The sequence below is a fragment of the Triturus cristatus genome, chromosome 7, assembly GCF_964204655.1.
Source record: "Triturus cristatus chromosome 7, aTriCri1.1, whole genome shotgun sequence".
Lineage (NCBI taxonomy): Eukaryota > Metazoa > Chordata > Amphibia > Caudata > Salamandridae > Triturus > Triturus cristatus.
In genome coordinates this window covers 560,826,953-560,847,750 of record NC_140590.1, presented here as the reverse complement: position 1 = coordinate 560,847,750, position 20,798 = coordinate 560,826,953, and the positions used below count along the sequence as shown (strand labels likewise).

Genomic DNA, 20,798 nt, shown 5'->3' with positions numbered 1-20,798 from the left:
ACCGGAAACAGGCTGCACTTCGAATGAAATTTAATTCAATTTAATTTTATTTTCACTCTCTGATTTAACTGCATTTGCATTTAAGGCTTGTGAATATTTGAAATTTCGTATGAATTATGGTAATATGAGAGTGCAATGAATTTCTCACTCTGTCCTGAAAACACGTTCAAAGATGGCGCCTATTGTATTCTAATATGCTTTGTCCGTTTTTTAATCACTGCGAAAGCTAAGTGTTTATATGTTGCCATGACAATGAGGGCGCCGACATTGACAAAGGAGGTTTTGCCGAAACGCGTTTGTCGTGTTTATTTTTGTTTCGCCCAAAAAATCTGTAAGAGATTTGCAGTAACGAGAGTGCTGGTTGATTTCTACTTGTGTGGGGAGTTGTGATATATTTATATATATATGTGTGTGTGTTTCTCTCCACACAGGAACGTCACTCACTCAGGAGCGATTACTGATAAATCTTTATTTAATTTTTACCACGACAACAAACCGACAGATGGATGTTGACATTGACGAAGGGCAGCGGGCCAAAACGCATCTTGTGGTAAAAATGAAATAAATATTTATCAATCATGTGTGTCAGAATGGTGTTGTATGAGTGACCGCCCTTGCAAGCTGCAGCACCCGTCATGTACGAGAACGGCAGCCACAGATGGAAATGCGGAAACTAACTATATCTATATATATCTATATAGACACAAATCTGGACCATGTAAAAAATATGGCACACATTTACTAATTGTGATTACAGACTTTTCGTGACTCTTTTGGATAGTTTGTGTTTGGGTCTGTTTATGTCTATCTTCCCTGATGCATTATTATGAGGGCACTGCTCGGCCTTGCCTACCCACTTACCTGTGCCCAGTCCTTTAACCAGGTCTGGCACGCGCACACCCAGCTCCAATACTTTCCTGAGGCTCACAGCTCGCACTCCTGCCAACCACCTCTGCCTCTTGTGCATCCTGCGTCTGTCTAGCAATTCTCCTTTTGCTGCTCTTAGCTTTTCCTCTTTTGCCTCTTTGCCATTTTCCTTTCACTCTCTGCACTCTCGCTCAGCTCTTTTTCTCTGTTTGCTAACTTTCCTTTCAGTGTTTGCACACTGACTCTTGCTCTGCTCTTTTGCTTTTTGCCTTGTTTTTTCTTCAAAGAAAACATACTCTGCTCCATCATGTCTGCCAACACCAGCGACCTTCTAGGATACTGGACTTCAAACTGCACCTCTCCAACAACTCCATCCGAGAGGCGCCCTCATCTACCAGTCTTGAAAATGCTCTTCACTGGAACAGTCCATCCCGAACTGCCAGGCCAGGTTCTCCCAAGACCAGAAACAAGCATCCTGGGATATGTTTCGGGGTAGCACCCCTCATCAGTCAGGCTAGCTTGAATCCAGTGGCGCAGCAAGCAAGGGACCCACATCTGGGCATACGGTTGGCCACTTAGGGCGAACATGGCAAACACAACAAGATGATGGATGGAGTACTGAAACTTTTTAACCACTCGCACCAGGCAAGAGATCTGGGTTTAATCCATCGTTCTTTTGCTCACTATGCCACCCCAGTTTGGACCCAGCCATATGCAAATCAGTCTTGACCCTGCTCCTCTTGGGAACAGTCTACCCGGAAACCGGCCCCAGGATGCTTGTTTCTGGGCCAGGGAGGACCTGGCCTATCAGTTTGGGGTGGGCTATCTCCATGGGAAGCAGGATCAAGACTGATTTGCACATGGCTGTTTTTAAACTGGAATGGCATGGGGAGCAAAAAAAGGATGGATTTAGGTGCAGATCTCTGAACTGAGGTGAATGTTTAACATTTTTCAGCATTCTGTCCATCAGTTGTTCTTTTTGCATATGTCACCCCATAGTGGTGGACAACCAACTCTCGATGACCACCCAAGTCAAAACTGTTGCCTCTTCCTGCTTCTGCATCCTAAAGATCCTCAGAAAAATCTTCAAATGGCTCCCAATAAACACAGGCCGACCGCCACCAAAGCACTTATCCCCAACAACTGCACTCTATGTCGGCATCACCGCCCAACTGACCAGGAGATTTCAAGTCATACAGAACTCATCGATCAAACTCACTCTCAGGTTCCAACCCTGCACACACATTACCCCACATCTCAAAGAGCTCCACTGACTACCCATCCACAAACGCTCACTCTTCAAGCGCCTCACCCACACATACAAAGCCTTTCACAACCTAGGCCCTGCTTACCTCAACAGCTTCCACACCCTGATCAGAAACCTACGCTAGGCCAAACTCCTGCTTGCTCACATCCCCTACAGCTACAGAACCGGAGGTTACACATTCTCGTACCTCGCACCGATGGGCTGGAATAACCTCCGCCTGCACATCAGAGCCATCTCCTCTGTCCTTAAGTCCGCAAGAAACTAAGTCATGACTCTTTACCTAGAACTCAGACTCAGTCTGCTCAGATCCCTTCTTATCTAGCGCCTGGTTACCCCCTGGGTAAGATGTGTACTCTACAAGTAGTCATAACAATAACATGCCCACGTACAAATGTTCCTGGCACCACAGCCCCAGCAGCTGTACTGCTGAGCTCCTTCAGAAAATGTGATGTGTAATGCACTGACCATTAAGGAACCAGCCTGCCTGGCCCTGTAAGCCAGCTCATATTGACAAATATTGAACCAGCTTTCACTGGCCCTATGTATGGTCCTGTCCATTACATAATGACATATAAAACCAGCCTTCACTGGCCGTAAGTTCCAGCCCATAATGACATATAAAACCAGCTTTCACTGGCCCTATGTATGGTCCTGTCCATAACATAATGGGATAAAAAACCAGCCTTCACTGGCCGTATGGTCCAGCCCATAATGACATATAAAACCAGCCTTCACTGGCCGTATGGTCCAGGCCGAGCCTGCAAGCAGTGATACACAGCTGACACTTTCTTACATGGCTTTTCCAAGCTGGTTCTGTGAGCTGGTGGTGAGTTGTTCGATGGGGGTTGTGTCATCTGATGGTCCATCCCCACTCCTTGTTTTCCCTCCTCTCTTTCCACGCCCCTCACAGCTGTCAGAGCTGATGGAGCGAGTGGCCATAGGCTGGAAAATGAGACTGGCAGGGATGATGGCAAATGCCAGAGGATTGTCCTGTGAGGAGCGGCTCAGCCCTGCAGACAAGAACATCTGAGATAAATGCCCACGAGAGAGACGCCGTGAGCTAGAAGCAGACAAAAACTGCTGCAAAATCAGCAAAATGGGATCCACTCACGTGGCTCAAAGAAACTGCCCCAAAAATAGACAAATACATCTGTACAGCCTGGAAACTGTAACAACCCACAAGTGGTGAGGCCGTGGTAGAAATGTGGTCCATATACTTACTTTGGAAACACTTGTATGACGTATCCTGCCAGCACAGTACCGCGTTTTTTATTGGCTGCAGGAAGGCGGCCCCTTTCCTTCCCCCTCCGTGCTCTCCGCCCCGTCTCCTCCTTCGCTCCTCCCACTGGTCTCGTCCTTCTCTCCTCCTCCCGCCTTCCCCCCGCTGTCAGTGCTGGGGGATGCTGGGCCGGCTTCCCTCCCCTCCAGGCTGCAGAGGATGCTCTGGGCTCTTTCAGGCTCCCTCCCAGACTGAACTCTCCTGGATTCTCGCCTTCCCAACCCCCACCAGAGACTCCCTCCGCGCCTCTCCTTTCATACTCGGGACCGGTGACGAGCGGCGGCAGCCGAGGGGTCTCTGCCTGTCAGTGCTGCACCGGGAGAGGAGGTGGGGTAAGGGGCTGAACTGCCACGTCCCCTGCTGACTGCGGGAGGCCGGTGGGCGCCGCTGATGTAAGCGGGGAGTGCAGACTGAGAGCAGGCCGGCACCACGGCTGCAGGGGTCCCGCCTGGTACTGCAGTGCCCAGCCCGGGCAAGTCCTGGGCATGGAGGAGTAGGCAGTAACAGCCTTTCATACCAGTCAGGCACCAGCTTCTCTGGTTGCCCAGGAGGGCCTGCCTGGCACAGCCTCTCGGGAGGCCGTCCAAGACTGGCACCAGCCTGGATGCAGGAGAACTGCCTGTCACTGCTTGGCACTACCCTCTCTGGATGTGGGAGACCTGCCTGTTACTGCCTGGTACCAGCACCCCCGGGTTTCCTTGATCTGCCTGTCTCAACCTGCCACTGCCCTCTCTGGAGTCAGGAGAGCTGCCTGTCTCAGCCTGCGACTGCCCTCTCTGGAGTCAGGAGAGCTGCCTGTCTCAGCCTGCCACTGCCCTCTCTGGAGTCAGGAGATCTGCATGTCTCAGCTTGGCATCCGCCTCTGAATGCTCAGGATCTGCGGTGCCCAGCCTGGCAATAACCCCTCCCGATGCTCCGGAAGTGCTCGCCCAAGCCTGGCACCAACCTCTCTAGGTTCTCTGGACCAGTCTCTCCCAGCCTGGCACTAACTAACCTCTCGGATTCTGAGGTCCTGCCTTCCTCGGGCTGGAGCCAGCCTCTCCGGATGCCACGGGCCGGCCTGCCAAAGATTCATGCCGCTGTTCAGGAACGGGTGGTCCCAAAAGAACAACATTTAACTACTCAGGAGCTGGCACTGACATCTGCATATACCCAAGATCTGCCTCACCCAGCCTGGCACTAACCTCTCCGGTTGCTCAGAATCCGCCTCTGCCACGCTGGGAACTTTTCTCAGTTTCTGGTAATCCGTTTGCACTTGTGGTAATCCTTGTACTGGCCTATCTTGAAGCCCAGGGTCTGATTCTACCAGCTTATTCCAGAACTCTGTCTCCATGCCAGCCCCAGCCTGGCACTAGCATCCCCAGCTGCCTGGTAATTGCAGGTCTGCGCCGGATATTACATTCTCTGGATGCTCTGACCCTGCCAAGTTCCATCCTGGCACTGGGCTCTTTGATGTTGTATTTTTAGTACACACCATGCGTGAGAGCCGCAGGCTGCTTGCTCCAGCTAAGCTTTGAAGCACTTACCTCCTCACCTTACTCCTCGCCCGACCTTCCCGATCTGCCCCTGTGCCAGGGACGTGGCGCTGATGCTGAGCGCAGGGAGAATGGAAGAGTTCCAGAGTGAAGAAGAGGAGCCCTGGTACCATCAACATGACCTGGAGCAGGGTAAGGCGGGCACCACGGGGCTGGGCCACAACCGGGTAATGGGATGGAATGGTGGTGGAAGGGAGGCGTAAGTGATGATATGGTGCTGGGAGAGAGGTGTAAGTGATGGAATGGCGGTGGGAGAAAAAGAAAACGTATGACAGAGCATTCTCAGGTATTGCACCAAGAATCTGGAACACCCTACCCCCTGAAATCAGACTGACCCCCTCAAATGCTTCATTCAAGAAATAAGTTAAAGTGATATTGATGAACACATTTCTGCCATAGAATCCACGATCCCCACTCCTGAACACTATGAAACCACTCAGTCTCGAAGGCATGCTTATCCCTCCCATTTTTTAGGTCTCGCTGAGACAGCGAAAGCTGTCTCTTTGAGACATTTTGTAGTGGGCTTTTAAAAGTGCAACCAAGTCAGCCTAGACCTACAGTGCATGTGCGCGGGCGCGCGCGCCGCTTTTACCCGGATTACTTTCACTTTCGCGGCCGCACGGCTGCTTTGATGTTTGATCGCGATCGCGATCGCGATCACTTTCGCTTAGCTGTCTGTTTGAAGTTTGATGTAGGGGCACCTACAAGAAGAAATCCCATGAAGTCCTACAAATGTCAGCTCCTTTGTGAGTATCTTATCCCAAGAGAAAGCTGCCGTCTGCATCATGAAGCGTATCTCTGCTTTTAAATGTAAAAGGGAGCTATTCTTGATCATCAAGGAACATGAACTCGGCAAAGTCCGAAACTTTCAAAATCAAACCTTTCCAATCGCTCGGTGACAATATTGCCTGAAATGCAACAGGAAACATTATTAAAATCTAAGAAAGCGTTCTGGTTTATTTGTTTAGGCCTGCTCGTGGTTTATAACCTGCTGCTCTTCCAATCATCACAGTACTTCTCTGCATCACCATTCCTGAGGAGGCCCATCTGCCCTTTTTTGAAACCCGTTCTCCCGACACTCAGTCCCTGCCTCATTTCTCTTCTTGAGGCACGCTTCCACTTGCGTTCATTTATTCAAAAATACTCGGATCCCTCCTTATCTTCAGAAATGGCCTCACAGGTATGGAAAAGAATAATAATCACTCCTTTGAAAAATCTTAGTTTGGTTTCTTAAGTTACCTTGGCCTATCTCTGCCACAAACTGGCTAAAACGTCATATCCAGCTGGCCGCGTGACCACATTGCGCTGCCTTTAGTATGGCTAGTGTTATGAAGTTGGTGCTAATTGCTGTCCTTGCCTGTGCTTGGTTCTAGACTCTGGTAATGGACAGTTCTGGTACTCGTCACCATCTGCTGCATTTGACATGGTCAACCAATCCGTTCTGATTGGGCGGCTAGTGATGCTAGGAGAGTAAGGGCCACTGTTGAACTGGATTAGCTCTTTGCTGAGCCATTGGCCACCGGTTTTCTGCACATCCATTTTTAGGTATCGCTGTTGTCCTTTCTTTTGTGGCCTCTGAATTGTTCCCCAAACAGTTTATTGTGCACGCCAGGCTGCTAACAGTCCTTATCTGAACATTAAGTTTTTAGATTGTTTTGCTCTGCAAGTGACTGGAAAGAACTATCCAGCTAGTTAAAAATGTGATCCACATCGTTCCCTGTGCACTTCAGAAATCACCAGCAGTAATCCAGGAGGTCCCAGAGTAATGACAATAATGTCTAGCCCCTTGGAGAAGGGCTAGTTGTTCCAGCTATGTCAAAGCAAATTCCACTGCTTTATTTCATTCTTTCGCCCTCTCTGCTCGTTGGAAAAGGCCTCCCCCTTCCTACTCCTTCCTCACTCTCTGCCTCGGACCTGGATTTAATTCTCCCACCCACACGTATACAGACTTCAGGCCCGCTTGCCGCAGGCTTCCGGAAACAAAAGACTGCACGGCTACTTGTAAAATTCGGGGTTGCAGGGCCCTAGACTACACACTATGCCAAGCTGCGCTGAGTGGGGAGGGCAAATGTTCTGACCCATTTAGCCACATAAAACCGTCCCTTTCACGTCTCCCAGGTAGGCCAGTGCAATGATCTTTTGGTGAACATAACAGTATTACAAATAAATAACATTTGGAAACGTAATTGGGAAAGCATTCTGTTTTTTTTCTCTCCATTTGTCATTGCTTTTCTGCTGGTAAAAATATACATTTTTTGCTTACGAAATGCTCATTATCTTATTCTCCCTTGCATAGCGAACATTTACTATGCCAATCTACAATGCCTACTTTGCTGTGCACTGGACTGTTGCAGACCACACTTGGTGACCAACTTACTATCGGCCATACTGGAAGGCTACTCTGATGCTCGTCTAACTATCTGAGAAATAATCCTATTTCTACTTACACTGCACCATTCATGTTATATGTGTATATGTATGTGTGTTTATATATATGTGTATATATATATGTATATATATATGTGTGTGTGTATGTGTATATATTTATATGTATGTATGTATATGCATGTTTATGCCTATGTGTGTGTGTATGAGGGGTAGCAAGCACTATAAAAATGCAAACCCTTCCGTCCTCTATCCCGATTCGTTTACAATCCAAATAACAGACTAACCTTCCCACAGCTCAAATCAAATTAATTTCATTTCCCTGCACTAATTCATCACTAATCCTTCTTGGGTTCCAGGGTAGCGTGCTACTCGCCAAAAAGCGCTTTGATACCTCATTTGGGGTAGCAAGCACTATATAAATGCACACATTTCCCTCTTTCATACCTCCTCTATTCTTTTCAATCCAAATAAAAGACTAACTTGTCCACTGCTCATTTGAATTTCATATTTCCCTCACTAATTTACCACTTATCCTTCCTTGGTTACGGAGTAGCATGCAACTTGCCGAAATACACTTCAACGCCTCATCAGGGGTAGCAGGCACTATATGAACTAAAACCTTTCCCTCTTCTATCCCTCCACTATCCTCCTCAAGCAAAATAACTGACTAACATATCCACAGCTCAAATTAATGTCATATTTCACTATACTAATTCACCACTAATCCATTTGGGTTCGGGAATAGAATGCTACTCGCCAAAAAAGCCCTTTAACACCTCAAAAGGGGTAGTAAGCGCTACATAAAATCAATTACAATAAAATACAGTACATAAGCTCTGGTTTCATTACACATAGTAGCATTCTTTTTTGTCAGCTTGCCCATACAAATGGCAGTAGCAATGTTCAAATATCACTCAGCCGCATAAAAAAAAAAAAAAAATTGCAAAGCAATAGGTCTCGCACTTGCAAGAGTTTGAGCTATTGGTATTGTAAATGACAATGCCTTTTATTTATGTGTTGGTTTTCAAAACAGATTAATAAAAGGCATCATCATTTACAATGCCAATAGCTTAAACTCTCGCAAATGCGAGACCTATTGCATTGCAAATGCTTGTTTAAAATTGTTTTTGGATTCTGGGTTTTTGTATGCCTCGACCCTGCGGTGGTCTCTCTTGAAGGCTTCTATCCCCCTCTTTGATAATGTTGTTCTTTATATTCCCTATCTCGTTAAACACTGTAGAGCGCCCTGGTACCCGCAAGGGTCATGTTCAGCTATATATAACTTTATAAATAAATAAAATAAAAAAGTGTGATTGATTGAATGGGGGCAGGAGATTGGTGTAAGTGATGGAATGGGGTGGGGAGAGGTGTTCGTTGAAGGAATGTTGTGGGCAGAGGTGTAAAGAGAAGGAATGGTGATAGGAGAGAGGAGTAAGTGATGGAATGGGGGTGGGAGAGAAGTGTAAATGATGGAACTGTGGTGGGAGAGAGGTGTATTATGGAATGAGGTGGGAGAGATGTGGAAGTGATGGAACTGTGGTGGAAGAGAGGAGGAAGTAATGGAATGGGGTGGGAGAGATGTGGAAGTGGTGGAAGAGAGGTGGAAGTGATGGAACCGTGGTGGAAGAGAGATGGAAGTGATGGAATGGGGTGAAAGAGAGGTGGAAGTGATGGAAGGGGGTGGGAGAGAAGTGTAGAAGCAGAATATCATTGGCAGGCATACATATCGTGCTAAATATCGTCTGACATAAATGTCGTGTGTTAAATATCTTTGACACAAATATCGCTCCATTATGAAAAATCTACACCTAATGGGGCAATATTTTTATAAGCAATATTTAGAACACAATTTTAAAGTCAGATGAAATTTCTTTTTCCGATATTCTGACATACAAGCAGAAGGGAACCATGAGGGGAAGACCCGGAAGGAAGGAACAGAGAGAAACATAAAGGAAGGACTAAGTACAGGCTGAGGTGAAATAGGACAGGGTTAACCGAGTCAAGAAAGGAGTAGAGCAGCTCATGTCAGCTACTGCTGAGATTTAAAAGAAAATGGAGGCTCCTGGATTGAGAGCTGGGAGTAATGCCTCGAACAGTCTTGGGCGAGGAGGAGGAATGGGGTGAGCAGTGGAGACACTGTTGTAACCCTTAGGCGCAGCCAGTGCTTCAGGGGGAGGCTCCCATCTAGATTCCTCTTAGAGGCTCCAATAATAGGTTCTTTATCATAGGCTGCCCCAGTGACGAAGCAGGCGGGCTATAGGCCCCAGTGCAAGCAGTGAGAAGGGCTCCCAGGTATACTGGTTGTATAGCAAAATGCTGCAGTAATCAGGATTCAGTGGGCCCTCGGATCTTTAGGGCCCTGGGGCCGCTGCACCTGCTGCACCCCTGCTCCCCTAGCCTCAGATCCCACTTCTCCTCTCTAGTCTTTCACACTCCTTCATACTCTACCCGTATATATTCACCTTCCCACTCGTGTTCATTCTGATATGTGTACATCCTTCCTTGCATTGCTCCACTCCACTTGCTTCCTATCTGTCTCGCCACATTCCACCTTTCACTCTCCCTAAACTCCAACCTGTACCTCTCCACTTACCCCCTCCTCACTGTATTCCTCACTGGTGTTCACTCTACTTAACCTTCATCTCTCTCTTTTCTCCTGCATCACTCAAGTCATCGGTATTCCCCTTTCACGTCCCTTCTCTTCACTCTCACCATCTATCCTGCATTGTCTCCCACAACTCAACACACGTCCACATCTAGTTACTTTCCAAATCTCTTAGCTTCTGTTCTTCTCTTAAGAGTCTCCCTGCATCTGTACACCCTTCCCTGTACACCTCCATGCTCCTTTCTCCTGGCTTCTCTGTGTATTGCTACTTTCCACCTTTCATGCTCCCTCTACTATAGCCGTACCACTCTTCTCTTTCTTTTTCCATGTCTCCCCTGTACTTTTCCATTCCCCTGGGATCTCCCCACCTTACCTTTTCCTTATTCCCTATACTTCTCCTTGCTTCCATTTGCTTTCTGCTTTATCTCTCCATTCTCCACAGTGTCTCAAGAAAGGCAGAGGGCAGAGAGTGGGGTGGGTACAGAGACGAGAACAGAGGCACCAAGAGAGTCAGAAACAGTGAGGCAGAGGACAAGAGGAAAGGGGAGTAAAAGAGATAGGGGCAAATGATGGCAGAATGAGGGACAGGGATCGAGTTACAGAGAGAGGGTGCAGGAGGTACAGAAATTGATAGTTCCACATAGATACATAGTTAAGTTCCGCGATAGACAGACAGGTAGGTAGATAGATAGATAGATAGATAGATAGATATGGTATGTAGATAGGATTGGGCAGATATACATAGATAGGTGTAGGTAGACTAGTGTAGAGTAGATAGGTGCAAAGAGATTGAGATGGGTGTAGTAGGCAGATAGGTATAGTGTAGATAGATAGGTGCAAAGAGATTAAGATAGGTGTAGTAGGCAGATAGGTATAGTGTAGATAAATAGGTACAAAGAGATTGAGATGGGTGTAGTAGGCAGATAGGTATAGTGTAGATAGATAGGTGCAGAGAGATTGAGGATAGGATAGGATAGGATGGCCACTTATAAAGCGCGACGAATGCCGAAGCGTCTTGGCGCTGGTGAGTAGAGAGAAACAACCCCATCTTAGCACCGGGTCACATCAATAAGCCGTGTTTTTAACAATTTTCTGAAAACTTGATGACTGTCTGTTAGTTTCAGAGAACCAGGAAGCTTGTTCCAGAGACTGGCAGCAAGAAAAGAGAAGGCTCTGCCGCCCCATCTGGCTTTCCTGACACGATTTAGCTTAAGAAGGCATTGAGTGGAGGACCTGAGTGCCCGAACCGGGGAGTAAGGAATAAAGAGCTTCTGGACCTCCTTAGCTCCCCCCCCCAAACACAGCCTTGTGTACTAGGCATAAAGCCTTAAAATCTATGCGCTGCTGGACTGGGAGCCAGTGAAGTGCTTTGATTCCCTCAGCGATAGACTGATCTCTGGGGACATCTAGCAGGAGTCTGGCTGCCGCATCCTGCAGAACCTGCAATCTCCTCATCAAGGTCTTGTTTATTCCTAATTGCAATGCATTACAGTAATCCATTCTGGACAGCACTAAGGCCACCTCCACATTCCTGCGAAGATCAGGTTTAATAAAAGGGAAGATCTTCCGCAACGTCCTTATTAGATAGGAGCAGGAAGAGGCAAGATTACTGACATGTACAGAAAAATTGAGCTGATTGTCGAACAACACTCCCAAGTCTCTGACCTTAAGCACAGGACAGGGGCATTCTCCAGCCTCTGCTGGCCACCAGGAACCATTCCACACGGGATTACCCAGGCCAAACTCTATTATCTCTGTTTTCCCCGTATTGATTTTGAGAAAGTTCTCTCGCATCCAGCTCATAATTTCTGACATGCAACTATGGAATTTAATAGCCGTGTCATTGGCTTGTTCACCAGCGGACACAATGAGCTGGGAGTCATCAGCATAGGAGATTATCGTAAAGCCATGTGTCCTAATGAGCTTTGCCAAGGGGGCTACATAGATGTTGAAAAGCGTAGGAGATAAGGCAGAGCCCTGTGGCACTACACACGGTAGGTGAAAGGGGTCGGACTGCAGACCATCCCATGACAAGCTCTGCTCCCTACCCTCCAAAAAAGAGGCTAGTAGGGCCAAAGCAGTTCACTGGACACCAAACTCCTGGAGCCTCCGAATCAGCACCGTATGATTCACGGTATCGAAGGCAGCCGAGAGATCTAACATCACAAGGACTGCCCGACCTCCCCCGTCAACTATAGTATGGACATTTTCTGCTGCCATCAGAAGTGCTGACTCTGTAGAGTGCTGAGCGCGGAAACCGTGCTGAGAAGAGTCAAGCAGATCGTGGGCCACCAGATATGCCGTCAGGGAGCGTTTTAGCTCCCTCTCCAGAATCTTGGCTGTAGTGTACTATGGGTGTAGTAGGCAGATAGGTATAGTGTAGATAGATAGGTGCAAAGAGATTAAGATAGGTGTAGTAGGCAGACAGGTATAGTGTAGATAGATAGGTACAAAGAGATTGAGATGGGTGTAGTAGGCAGATAGGTATAGTGTAGATAGATAGGTACAGAGAGATTGAGATGGGTGTAGTAGGCAGATAGGTATAGCGTAGATAGATAAGTACGGAGAGATTGAGATGGGTGTAGTAGGCAGATAGGTATAGTGTAGATAGATAGGTGCAAAGAGATTGAGATGGGTGTAGTAGGCAGATAGGTATAGTGTAGATAGATAGGTGCAGAGAGATTGAGATGGGTGTAGTAGGCAGATGGGTATAGTGTAGATAGATAGGTGCAGATAGATTGAGATGGGTGTAGTAGGCAGATAGGTATAGTGTAGATAGATAGGTGCAAAGAGATTGAGATAGGTGTAGTAGGCAGATAGGTATAGTGTAGATAGATAGGTACAAAGAGATTGAGATGGGTGTAGTAGGCAGACAGGTATAGTGTAGATAGATAGGTACAAAGAGATTGAGATGGGTGTAGTAGGCAGATAGGTATAGTGTAGATAGATAGGTACAGAGAGATTGAGATGGGTGTAGTAGGCAGATAGGTATAGCGTAGATAGATAGGTACGGAGAGATTGAGATGGGTGTAGTAGGCAGATAGGTATAGTGTAGATAGATAGGTGCAAAGAGATTGAGATGGGTGTAGTAGGCAGATAGGTATAGTGTAGATAGATAGGTGCAGAGAGATTGAGATGGGTGTAGTAGGCAGATGGGTATAGTGTAGATAGATAGGTGCAGATAGATTGAGATGGGTGTAGTAGGCAGATAGGTATAGTGTAGATAGATAGGTGCAAAGAGATTGAGATGGGTGTAGTAGGCAGATAGGTATAGTGTCGATAGGTACAAAGAGATTGAGATGGGTGTAGTAGGCAGATAGGTATAGTGTAGATAGATAGGTACAGAAATGTAAAATGTAAATTGATACTTGTATAGCGCACTACTCACCCGCAAGGGTCTCAAGGCGCTTCTACGATTACCGCTGTGGAACCCATCCTGGCTTTCCCTGTGAGGCGTCCACTCCTGGGCACCCCCAAGGTGGACGCCAGGCATCCTTAGCGTTGTGGGGGCCGTTGTGGAGATTAAGCAAGCTATTGCCCAGAGTTGCAGAGTGGGACTCCATGATTGGAATAGGCACCGAGGCGAGAATTATCAGGTCCGTGGAATTTTTTAGCCCAAGACCCGCCGAGGCCGGGAATTGAACCCTGGTCCCGGGCTAGACCTCTGCATCAGGGTCTGCCGCTCTAATCATTGAGCCACACTTCTCCACGAGATTGAGATGGGTGTAGTAGGCAGATAGGTATAGTGTAGATAGATAGGTGCAAAGAGATTGAGATGGGTGTAGTCGGCAGATAGGTATAGTGTAGATAGATAGGTGCAGAGAGATTGAGATGGGTGTAGTAGGCAGATAGGTATAGTGTAGATAGATAGGTACAGAGAGATTGAGATGGGTGTAGTAGGCAGATAGGTATAGTGTAGATAGATAGGTGCAGAGAGATTGAGATGGGTGTAGTAGGCAGATAGGTATAGTGTAGATAGATAGGTGCAAAGAGATTAAGATGGGTGTAGTAGGCAGATAGGTATAGTGTAGATAGATAGGTGCAAAGAGATTGAGATGGGTGTAGTAGGCAGATAGGTATAGTGTAGATAGATAGGTGCAGAGAGATTGAGATGGGTGTAGTAGGCAAATAGGTATAGTGTAGATAGATAGGTACAAAGAGATTGAGATGGGTGTAGTAGGCAGATAGGTATAGTGTCGATAGATAGGTACAAAGAGATTGAGATGGGTGTAGTAGGCAGATAGGTATAGTGTAGATAGATAGGTGCAGAGAGATTGAGATGGGTGTAGTAGGCAGATAGGTATAGTGTAGATAGATAGGTGCAAAGAGATTGAGATGGGTGTAGTAGGCAGATAGGTATAGTGTAGATAGATAGGTGCAGAGAGATTGAGATGGGTGTAGTAGGCAGATAGGTATAGTGTAGATAGATAGGTGCAAAGAGATTGAGATGGGTGTAGTAGGCAGATAGGTATAGTGTAGATAGATAGGTGCAGAGAAATTGAGATGGGTGTAGTAGGCAAATAGGTATAGTGTAGATAGATAGGTACAAAGAGATTGAGATGGGTGTAGTAGGCAGATAGGTATAGTGTCGATAGATAGGTACAAAGAGATTGAGATGGGTGTAGTAGGCAGATAGGTATAGTGTAGATAGATAGGTGCAGAGAGATTGAGATGGGTGTAGTAGGCAGATAGGTATAGTGTAGATAGATAGGTACAGAGAGATTGAGATGGGTGTAGTAGGCAGATAGGTATAGTGTAGATAGATAGGTGCAAAGAGATTGAGATGGGTGTAGTAGGCAGATAGGTATAGTGTCGATAGGTACAAAGAGATTGAGATGGGTGTAGTAGGCAGATAGGTATAGTGTAGATAGATAGGTACAGAAATGTAAAATGTAAATTGATACTTGTATAGCGCACTACTCACCCGCAAGGGTCTCAAGGCGCTTCTACGATTACCGCTGTGGAACCCATCCTGGCTTTCCCTGTGAGGCGTTCACTCCTGGGCACCCCCAAGGTGGACGCCAGGCATCCTTAGCGTTGTGGGGGCCGTTGTGGAGATTAAGCAAGCTATTGCCCAGAGTTGCAGAGTGGGACTCCATGATTGGAATAGGCACCGAGGCGAGAATTATCAGGTCCGTGGAATTTTTTAGCCCAAGACCCGCCGAGGCCGGGAATTGAACCCTGGTCCCGGGCTAGACCTCTGCATCAGGGTCTGCCGCTCTAATCATTGAGCCACACTTCTCCACGAGATTGAGATGGGTGTAGTAGGCAGATAGGTATAGTGTAGATAGATAGGTGCAAAGAGATTGAGATGGGTGTAGTCGGCAGATAGGTATAGTGTAGATAGATAGGTGCAGAGAGATTGAGATGGGTGTAGTAGGCAGATAGGTATAGTGTAGATAGATAGGTACAGAGAGATTGAGATGGGTGTAGTAGGCAGATAGGTATAGTGTAGATAGATAGGTGCAGAGAGATTGAGATGGGTGTAGTAGGCAGATAGGTATAGTGTAGATAGATAGGTGCAAAGAGATTAAGATGGGTGTAGTAGGCAGATAGGTATAGTGTAGATAGATAGGTGCAAAGAGATTGAGATGGGTGTAGTAGGCAGATAGGTATAGTGTAGATAGATAGGTGCAGAGAGATTGAGATGGGTGTAGTAGGCAGATAGGTATAGTGTAGATAGATAGGTGCAAAGAGATTGAGATGGGTGTAGTAGGCAGATAGGTATAGTGTAGATAGATAGGTGCAGAGAAATTGAGATGGGTGTAGTAGGCAAATAGGTATAGTGTAGATAGAGAGGTACAAAGAGATTGAGATGGGTGTAGTAGGCAGATAGGTATAGTGTCGATAGATAGGTACAAAGAGATTGAGATGGGTGTAGTAGGCAGATAGGTATAGTGTAGATAGATAGGTGCAGAGAGGTTGAGATGGGTGTAGTAGGCAGATAGGTATAGTGTAGATAGATAGGTACAGAGAGATTGAGATGGGTGTTGTAGGCAGATAGGTATAGTGTAGATAGATAGGTGCAGAGAGATTGAGATGGGTGTAGTAGGCAGATAGGTATAGTGTAGATAGATAGGTACAGAGAGATTGAGATGGGTGTAGTAGGCAGATAGGTATAGTGTAGATAGATAGGTACAGAGAGATTGAGATGGGTGTAGTAGGCAGATAGGTATAGTGTAGATAGATAGGTGCAGAGAGGTTGAGATAGATGGGAGTCCACATGTTAACTGACCTGCTTCACTGCCTCCCTGTGCTTCAGTGCCTGCGCGGGAGGGTCTGTCTTGCTCTCTGTGACTGTGCCCTCCAGGCCTCTCCCTATCACGCCCCCCTCTGCCGCGCCAAGAATAAACAGGGAGCTGCCTAGTCTCATGCAAATACTTACCAAAAAAAAACCATTGCAGGTGGCCTAATAAGTAACGTGCAGCCGGTGTAGGGCAGGCTAGGCCCCCACCCTTCTTTCTGGGCCCCGGTGCTGCTGCACCATTGGACTTTATGCCCCTGTGCTGCACCGCTAGAGTCTTAGCTTGTTCGTTCCCCTCAGGTTCTTCCTATCGGGCTGCACTTGTAGGTTCTGCGTCTTAGGTCGCCATTTACGCTTCCTGTTTCATGTGCACATCTGGGTTCTGATATCAGCTTGTGTGATGCTCACTTTACTTTTTAAATCAAAATATTTGCACAATAGGTGTTTTTTTTTGTTTTTTTTTCAGTGATCCTGTTGTCCCTAAACTCAACCAGAGGGCAAAATATAATACATAAAAATGCAGTCACGATTAAAGAAGGCACAAAGTGTGGACGTTAGTCCATTTCTGAATCTTTCTAAATAATGGAAAGTGTTTTCTGTTGACATTACATTTTATTGTGCAAAGTCTCAAATTAATTATGCACTCCTTACGTTTCATAAAAACCTCTCTATCCGGTGCACATAACTTTCCATCTCCGAGCAAAGAAAGAAGGATACCTTTGTTATTATTTTATGAGCTGAAGTAAATACAAATCATGATATTCACAATGTAACAAAAGGAACAGTTTAGCGTTCAGTGTCTTACTTTTGCCTGCAGCGGTTACTAATTTACGGAGATTAGTAATTGTAGCTGCAAAGGTAATCCGAGCCACCCACACAACGCCACAGCATATGTTGAATGGCTTCTTGTGTTTCAAAACAGAAATTGTGCTGGTGATTCATTATTTTCTGCTGATCCATATATAGAATTTATTTGTTTTTTGTATCACATTGTTACACAAATGTGTAGCTTTGAAATTCATTCACACCTTTTGACCTTACAGTGTCCAAAAGTGATCCACCAACTCTCACTCTGTAAAAACGTGTATTTAATGTTAATCCCTTGAGGAGGTGTTAGTATGATTTATAAACCTGATATTTCAGAGTTGGGAAATGTAGTCCTATAAATGCCACGCAGCACTCGGATTCACGCTCCTAGTTCGTGTTTCGGATTTATGATTCTCACGCCGGATCTGGATGTTTCGTGACATCTACAGTCTGACAGACATTCTCCCCGCATGGACACTTCATCTCTCTGATTCTGGTGTCTTATCATGTCTCTGCAAAATCATGCGTCCTTTGGGTGGGCGGATTCGATTTGGGCCTTTAATCACGTTGTTGAAATCACCAAGATGTAAACAGGACACCGTTCGCAGGCTGATGCACAGCAGTAGCAGTTTTCACTCGTAAACACTGGTAGACATTGAGTAAGACATTGAATGCTGAGGGGTTTACTTCCTTACCTTGTAAATGTAGTGCTTTTCATCGTGTTAATTTTATGAGGCACTATAATAAGTTTATCATATTTCTGGTGTACATTGATGTCAAGTTGTGTGCTCCTGCTTAATGTATTTTCTGTGAAACGTGGTTAACAATACATTTAACTCTGTATTTGTAAACCTCACCTTGTTTCGCAGACATCTGAGCCAGGGGCTTAGTAAGATCCACTTACCACTGTCCCATTCCTGCTTTAAGCTGGGGCACAACAGACATGCTGCAGTGGCAAAGAGGGTCTTGCCCTGGAACAGGACTTGACATTATCTGCTGGGTTGAATATTATGCGGTATGAACAAAGGCAGCAGATTTTATAACCTATCAGTGTTAGGGTAATTACAAACATTTTCAAGTGAATCACTTATGAGATCGCATAGAAGGTTGTATTCTCGGTCTAGGCAGTGGCAGACAGTGAAAGGAGAGTGCTTCAATGCGTTGGATACAGGGTGGCAGAAGGTACCCCGGACCAGTCCTGAGCCAAGCCAGGCAAAACTTATGAGCCCACTGAAGAAGCATTTGCAGTGCAATAGGTCTCGCATTTGCTAGCGTTTAAGCTATTGGCATTATATATAACAATGCCTTTTATTTAACTGTTTTGATAATTAACACATAAATAAAAGGCATTGTCCTTTACCATGCCAATAGCTCAAACTCTTGTAAATGCGAGACCCATTTCATTTCAAAGAAGCGGGCACCATTGTCCCAGGCTGCTTGGAAAGTGAAAGTGCGCATGGCGTGCTGAATGTTGAAGGAAAGCTTGTCGTGCCTGCAGTAGGAGAAACTTTTCAAAGAAAATAGTGCTTACAGACTAAACAAGACATTTAGTGTAGCAATAGAAGTAAAAGGGCCAGTTCTCATGGGAGGTTATAAATGTACACAAGGCGGTACTAGGGAGGGACTAACAAGCCTATTAGTGGATCAGAAGACGGCATTTACAAAGGACAATGACACAAACCATTGAAAAATATGGGCGGAGAGTGGGCGGAGCTTCAAGTCCATATAGAATACACTTGCAGAGCGGCGCATGCGCTGCCCTGGCTCGACCTAAAAACTATGAAGAAGGGCGAACACACCACAGAGTAGTTTGTACAATGAGGCTTGTAGAAGCGGGCACTTTGGGCCATTGTAGACGAAATCCCTAGCATATCCCTGGCAACCCGACCCACTTAAAATTGGAAGAATGGCTAGCCATCTTTCCTGAGTTATGTTTAGGGCTCCCGGTTTTATAGTATTTTTTTTGGAACATTTCCATCTGTATTTATCCATATGTATTTTTGGGCCATTTTATTGGTATTTATCCATATTTATTTTGTGTTTTGAGACTAAATGGAGCTTCAAGATGGTATGTTTCTACTTTTATTTAACTCTTAGACATGCACTCATGCATGATTGCCTGTCACGTTTTAGCAAATTAAGCAGCAACATATAGCAAAACCCTATGCTCACAGGTCCATATTAGCATTAAACTACAAATATATATTAATATGTGCCTCTATTTAAGGAAACCTCATCCTGTGTTTTTTAACTCGCCATGCTGTCTGTCGGCTCAGCTGTTGCCTGGAATTCATGAAATACATACCGCATGGAGAGTCTCTCACAAGAAACACCATTTTCAGTATTTTTCCGCTTTCAAAAATAAATCCAGACAGTAAACACATTGTTTTCTGTCTATATATATCTGGAAAAATCAGGAAAAACTAAAACCTGGTAGCCTTAGTTATGTTCCCCCTTTTTTAAATGATAAATTTATCTTTTTTTATTGTTTTCCATAAGAACACAAAACAATCGACAGTACACTGCGTAAGAAACATCACAGTAAGAAACATTACAGATTATCACAGTCTGCCCCCCCCTTACTAATTCCACTAACTTTTAATTCTTCGCATCCATAATTTGCTAGAATGAGTTTAAATTTTTGCTCCTAGGAAGATGTATATTATAACCAAAATATCGTCTGGCAGAACTATTGTGTCCTAAATATTGTGTGCTAAAATATTGCCCCACGGTGCCGGCTCTAGGGCGGAATGACCAGTGCCACCACACCGGGTGCTAATTTTGGGTGGGGGCTCCCTATTTGCAAGTATATTATTCTTCTGAAAGCACCTGCTGCCATGTTCCTGGCCTCCAGACATTTTCAGGTACTATATAAATGCCAAGATAACTTCCGTGATTAATGTTCTTCCTAAAGCGAGATGAGTTTTGTCTAGTGAAAGTTTTCACTCATCCAAAGGTAGCGCAGAGGGTTAATATGCCTGCTGCAAAGAAAATGTACCATTCAGATCACTAAGTGCATATAATGTAAATAGGTCAGTGGATTACTGATTTGCGAGATCCCTTTGTTACTTGCAGTTTATACATTATAATCCTAACATAGAAGAGTGAGCTATTAACTGTCATCAAAGAGCTGCATGCAAACTGCAAGGTATAGTTAAGAGCGTTGTGATTTTTTTACCCAGTCTTTCATTATCCTAATGTTGCAACATTTGGATAGAAATCAATTCTGATTATTAAAGAGTACCCCCAACCCTGAAGTTAAGTTTTAAATTCTGAGGTTGTGCTTCTCCAGACCAAGCACTATTAACTATACTGTCTACCTGTTTAGATGACATGTGACTCCTACACCTTGTAGTCCTATACCTTATGTAACATTTCCTATACACTGATTTACACACCTATGATTGATCGTCTTTGTATAGTGTGTGTCATGTAAAGTGCTCTGACAGCCTACACTGGTATGATTGGCGGCGGCGCTATAAAATTAATTAAACGCATCTGAGAGAGAGTGTTTATTGAGACTGGAGGGGCATTGGTAAAGAGTGGTAGTAAGGGAATCCATTGCAGAGGTGTTCATTGGGGGGTGCCAACAAACAATGTCGCACTGGGCGCCACCAGCGCTAAAGCCGGCCCTGTCACCCCATTTAGAGTTAATAATAGAAAACCCAAAGGAATGCTTTATCAATACTTAGGATACGGTATTCTGACAGACGATATTTTTATTAATGATGTCCTGACGTACAGCCTCCAGGAATATACATTTAATTGTGCTAAAGTAGTCCAAGTAACATTGTGTACCTGACATT

General features: G+C 45.4%; 1 protein-coding gene across 1 annotated transcript in view; it reads left to right on the top strand.

Moving 5' to 3' along the window:
* The first annotated feature begins 4,279 nt into the window (after nt 1–4,279).
* CDR2L (cerebellar degeneration related protein 2 like) overlaps nt 4,280–20,798 on the top strand; it is a 96,136-nt gene continuing 79,617 nt past the window's right edge. Inside the window, exon 1 of the mRNA XM_085617065.1 lies at nt 4,280–5,080. Coding sequence (XP_085473191.1) covers nt 5,002–5,080 — 79 coding nt within the window. The 5' untranslated portion in view covers nt 4,280–5,001. The remainder of the gene's footprint in view (nt 5,081–20,798) is intronic.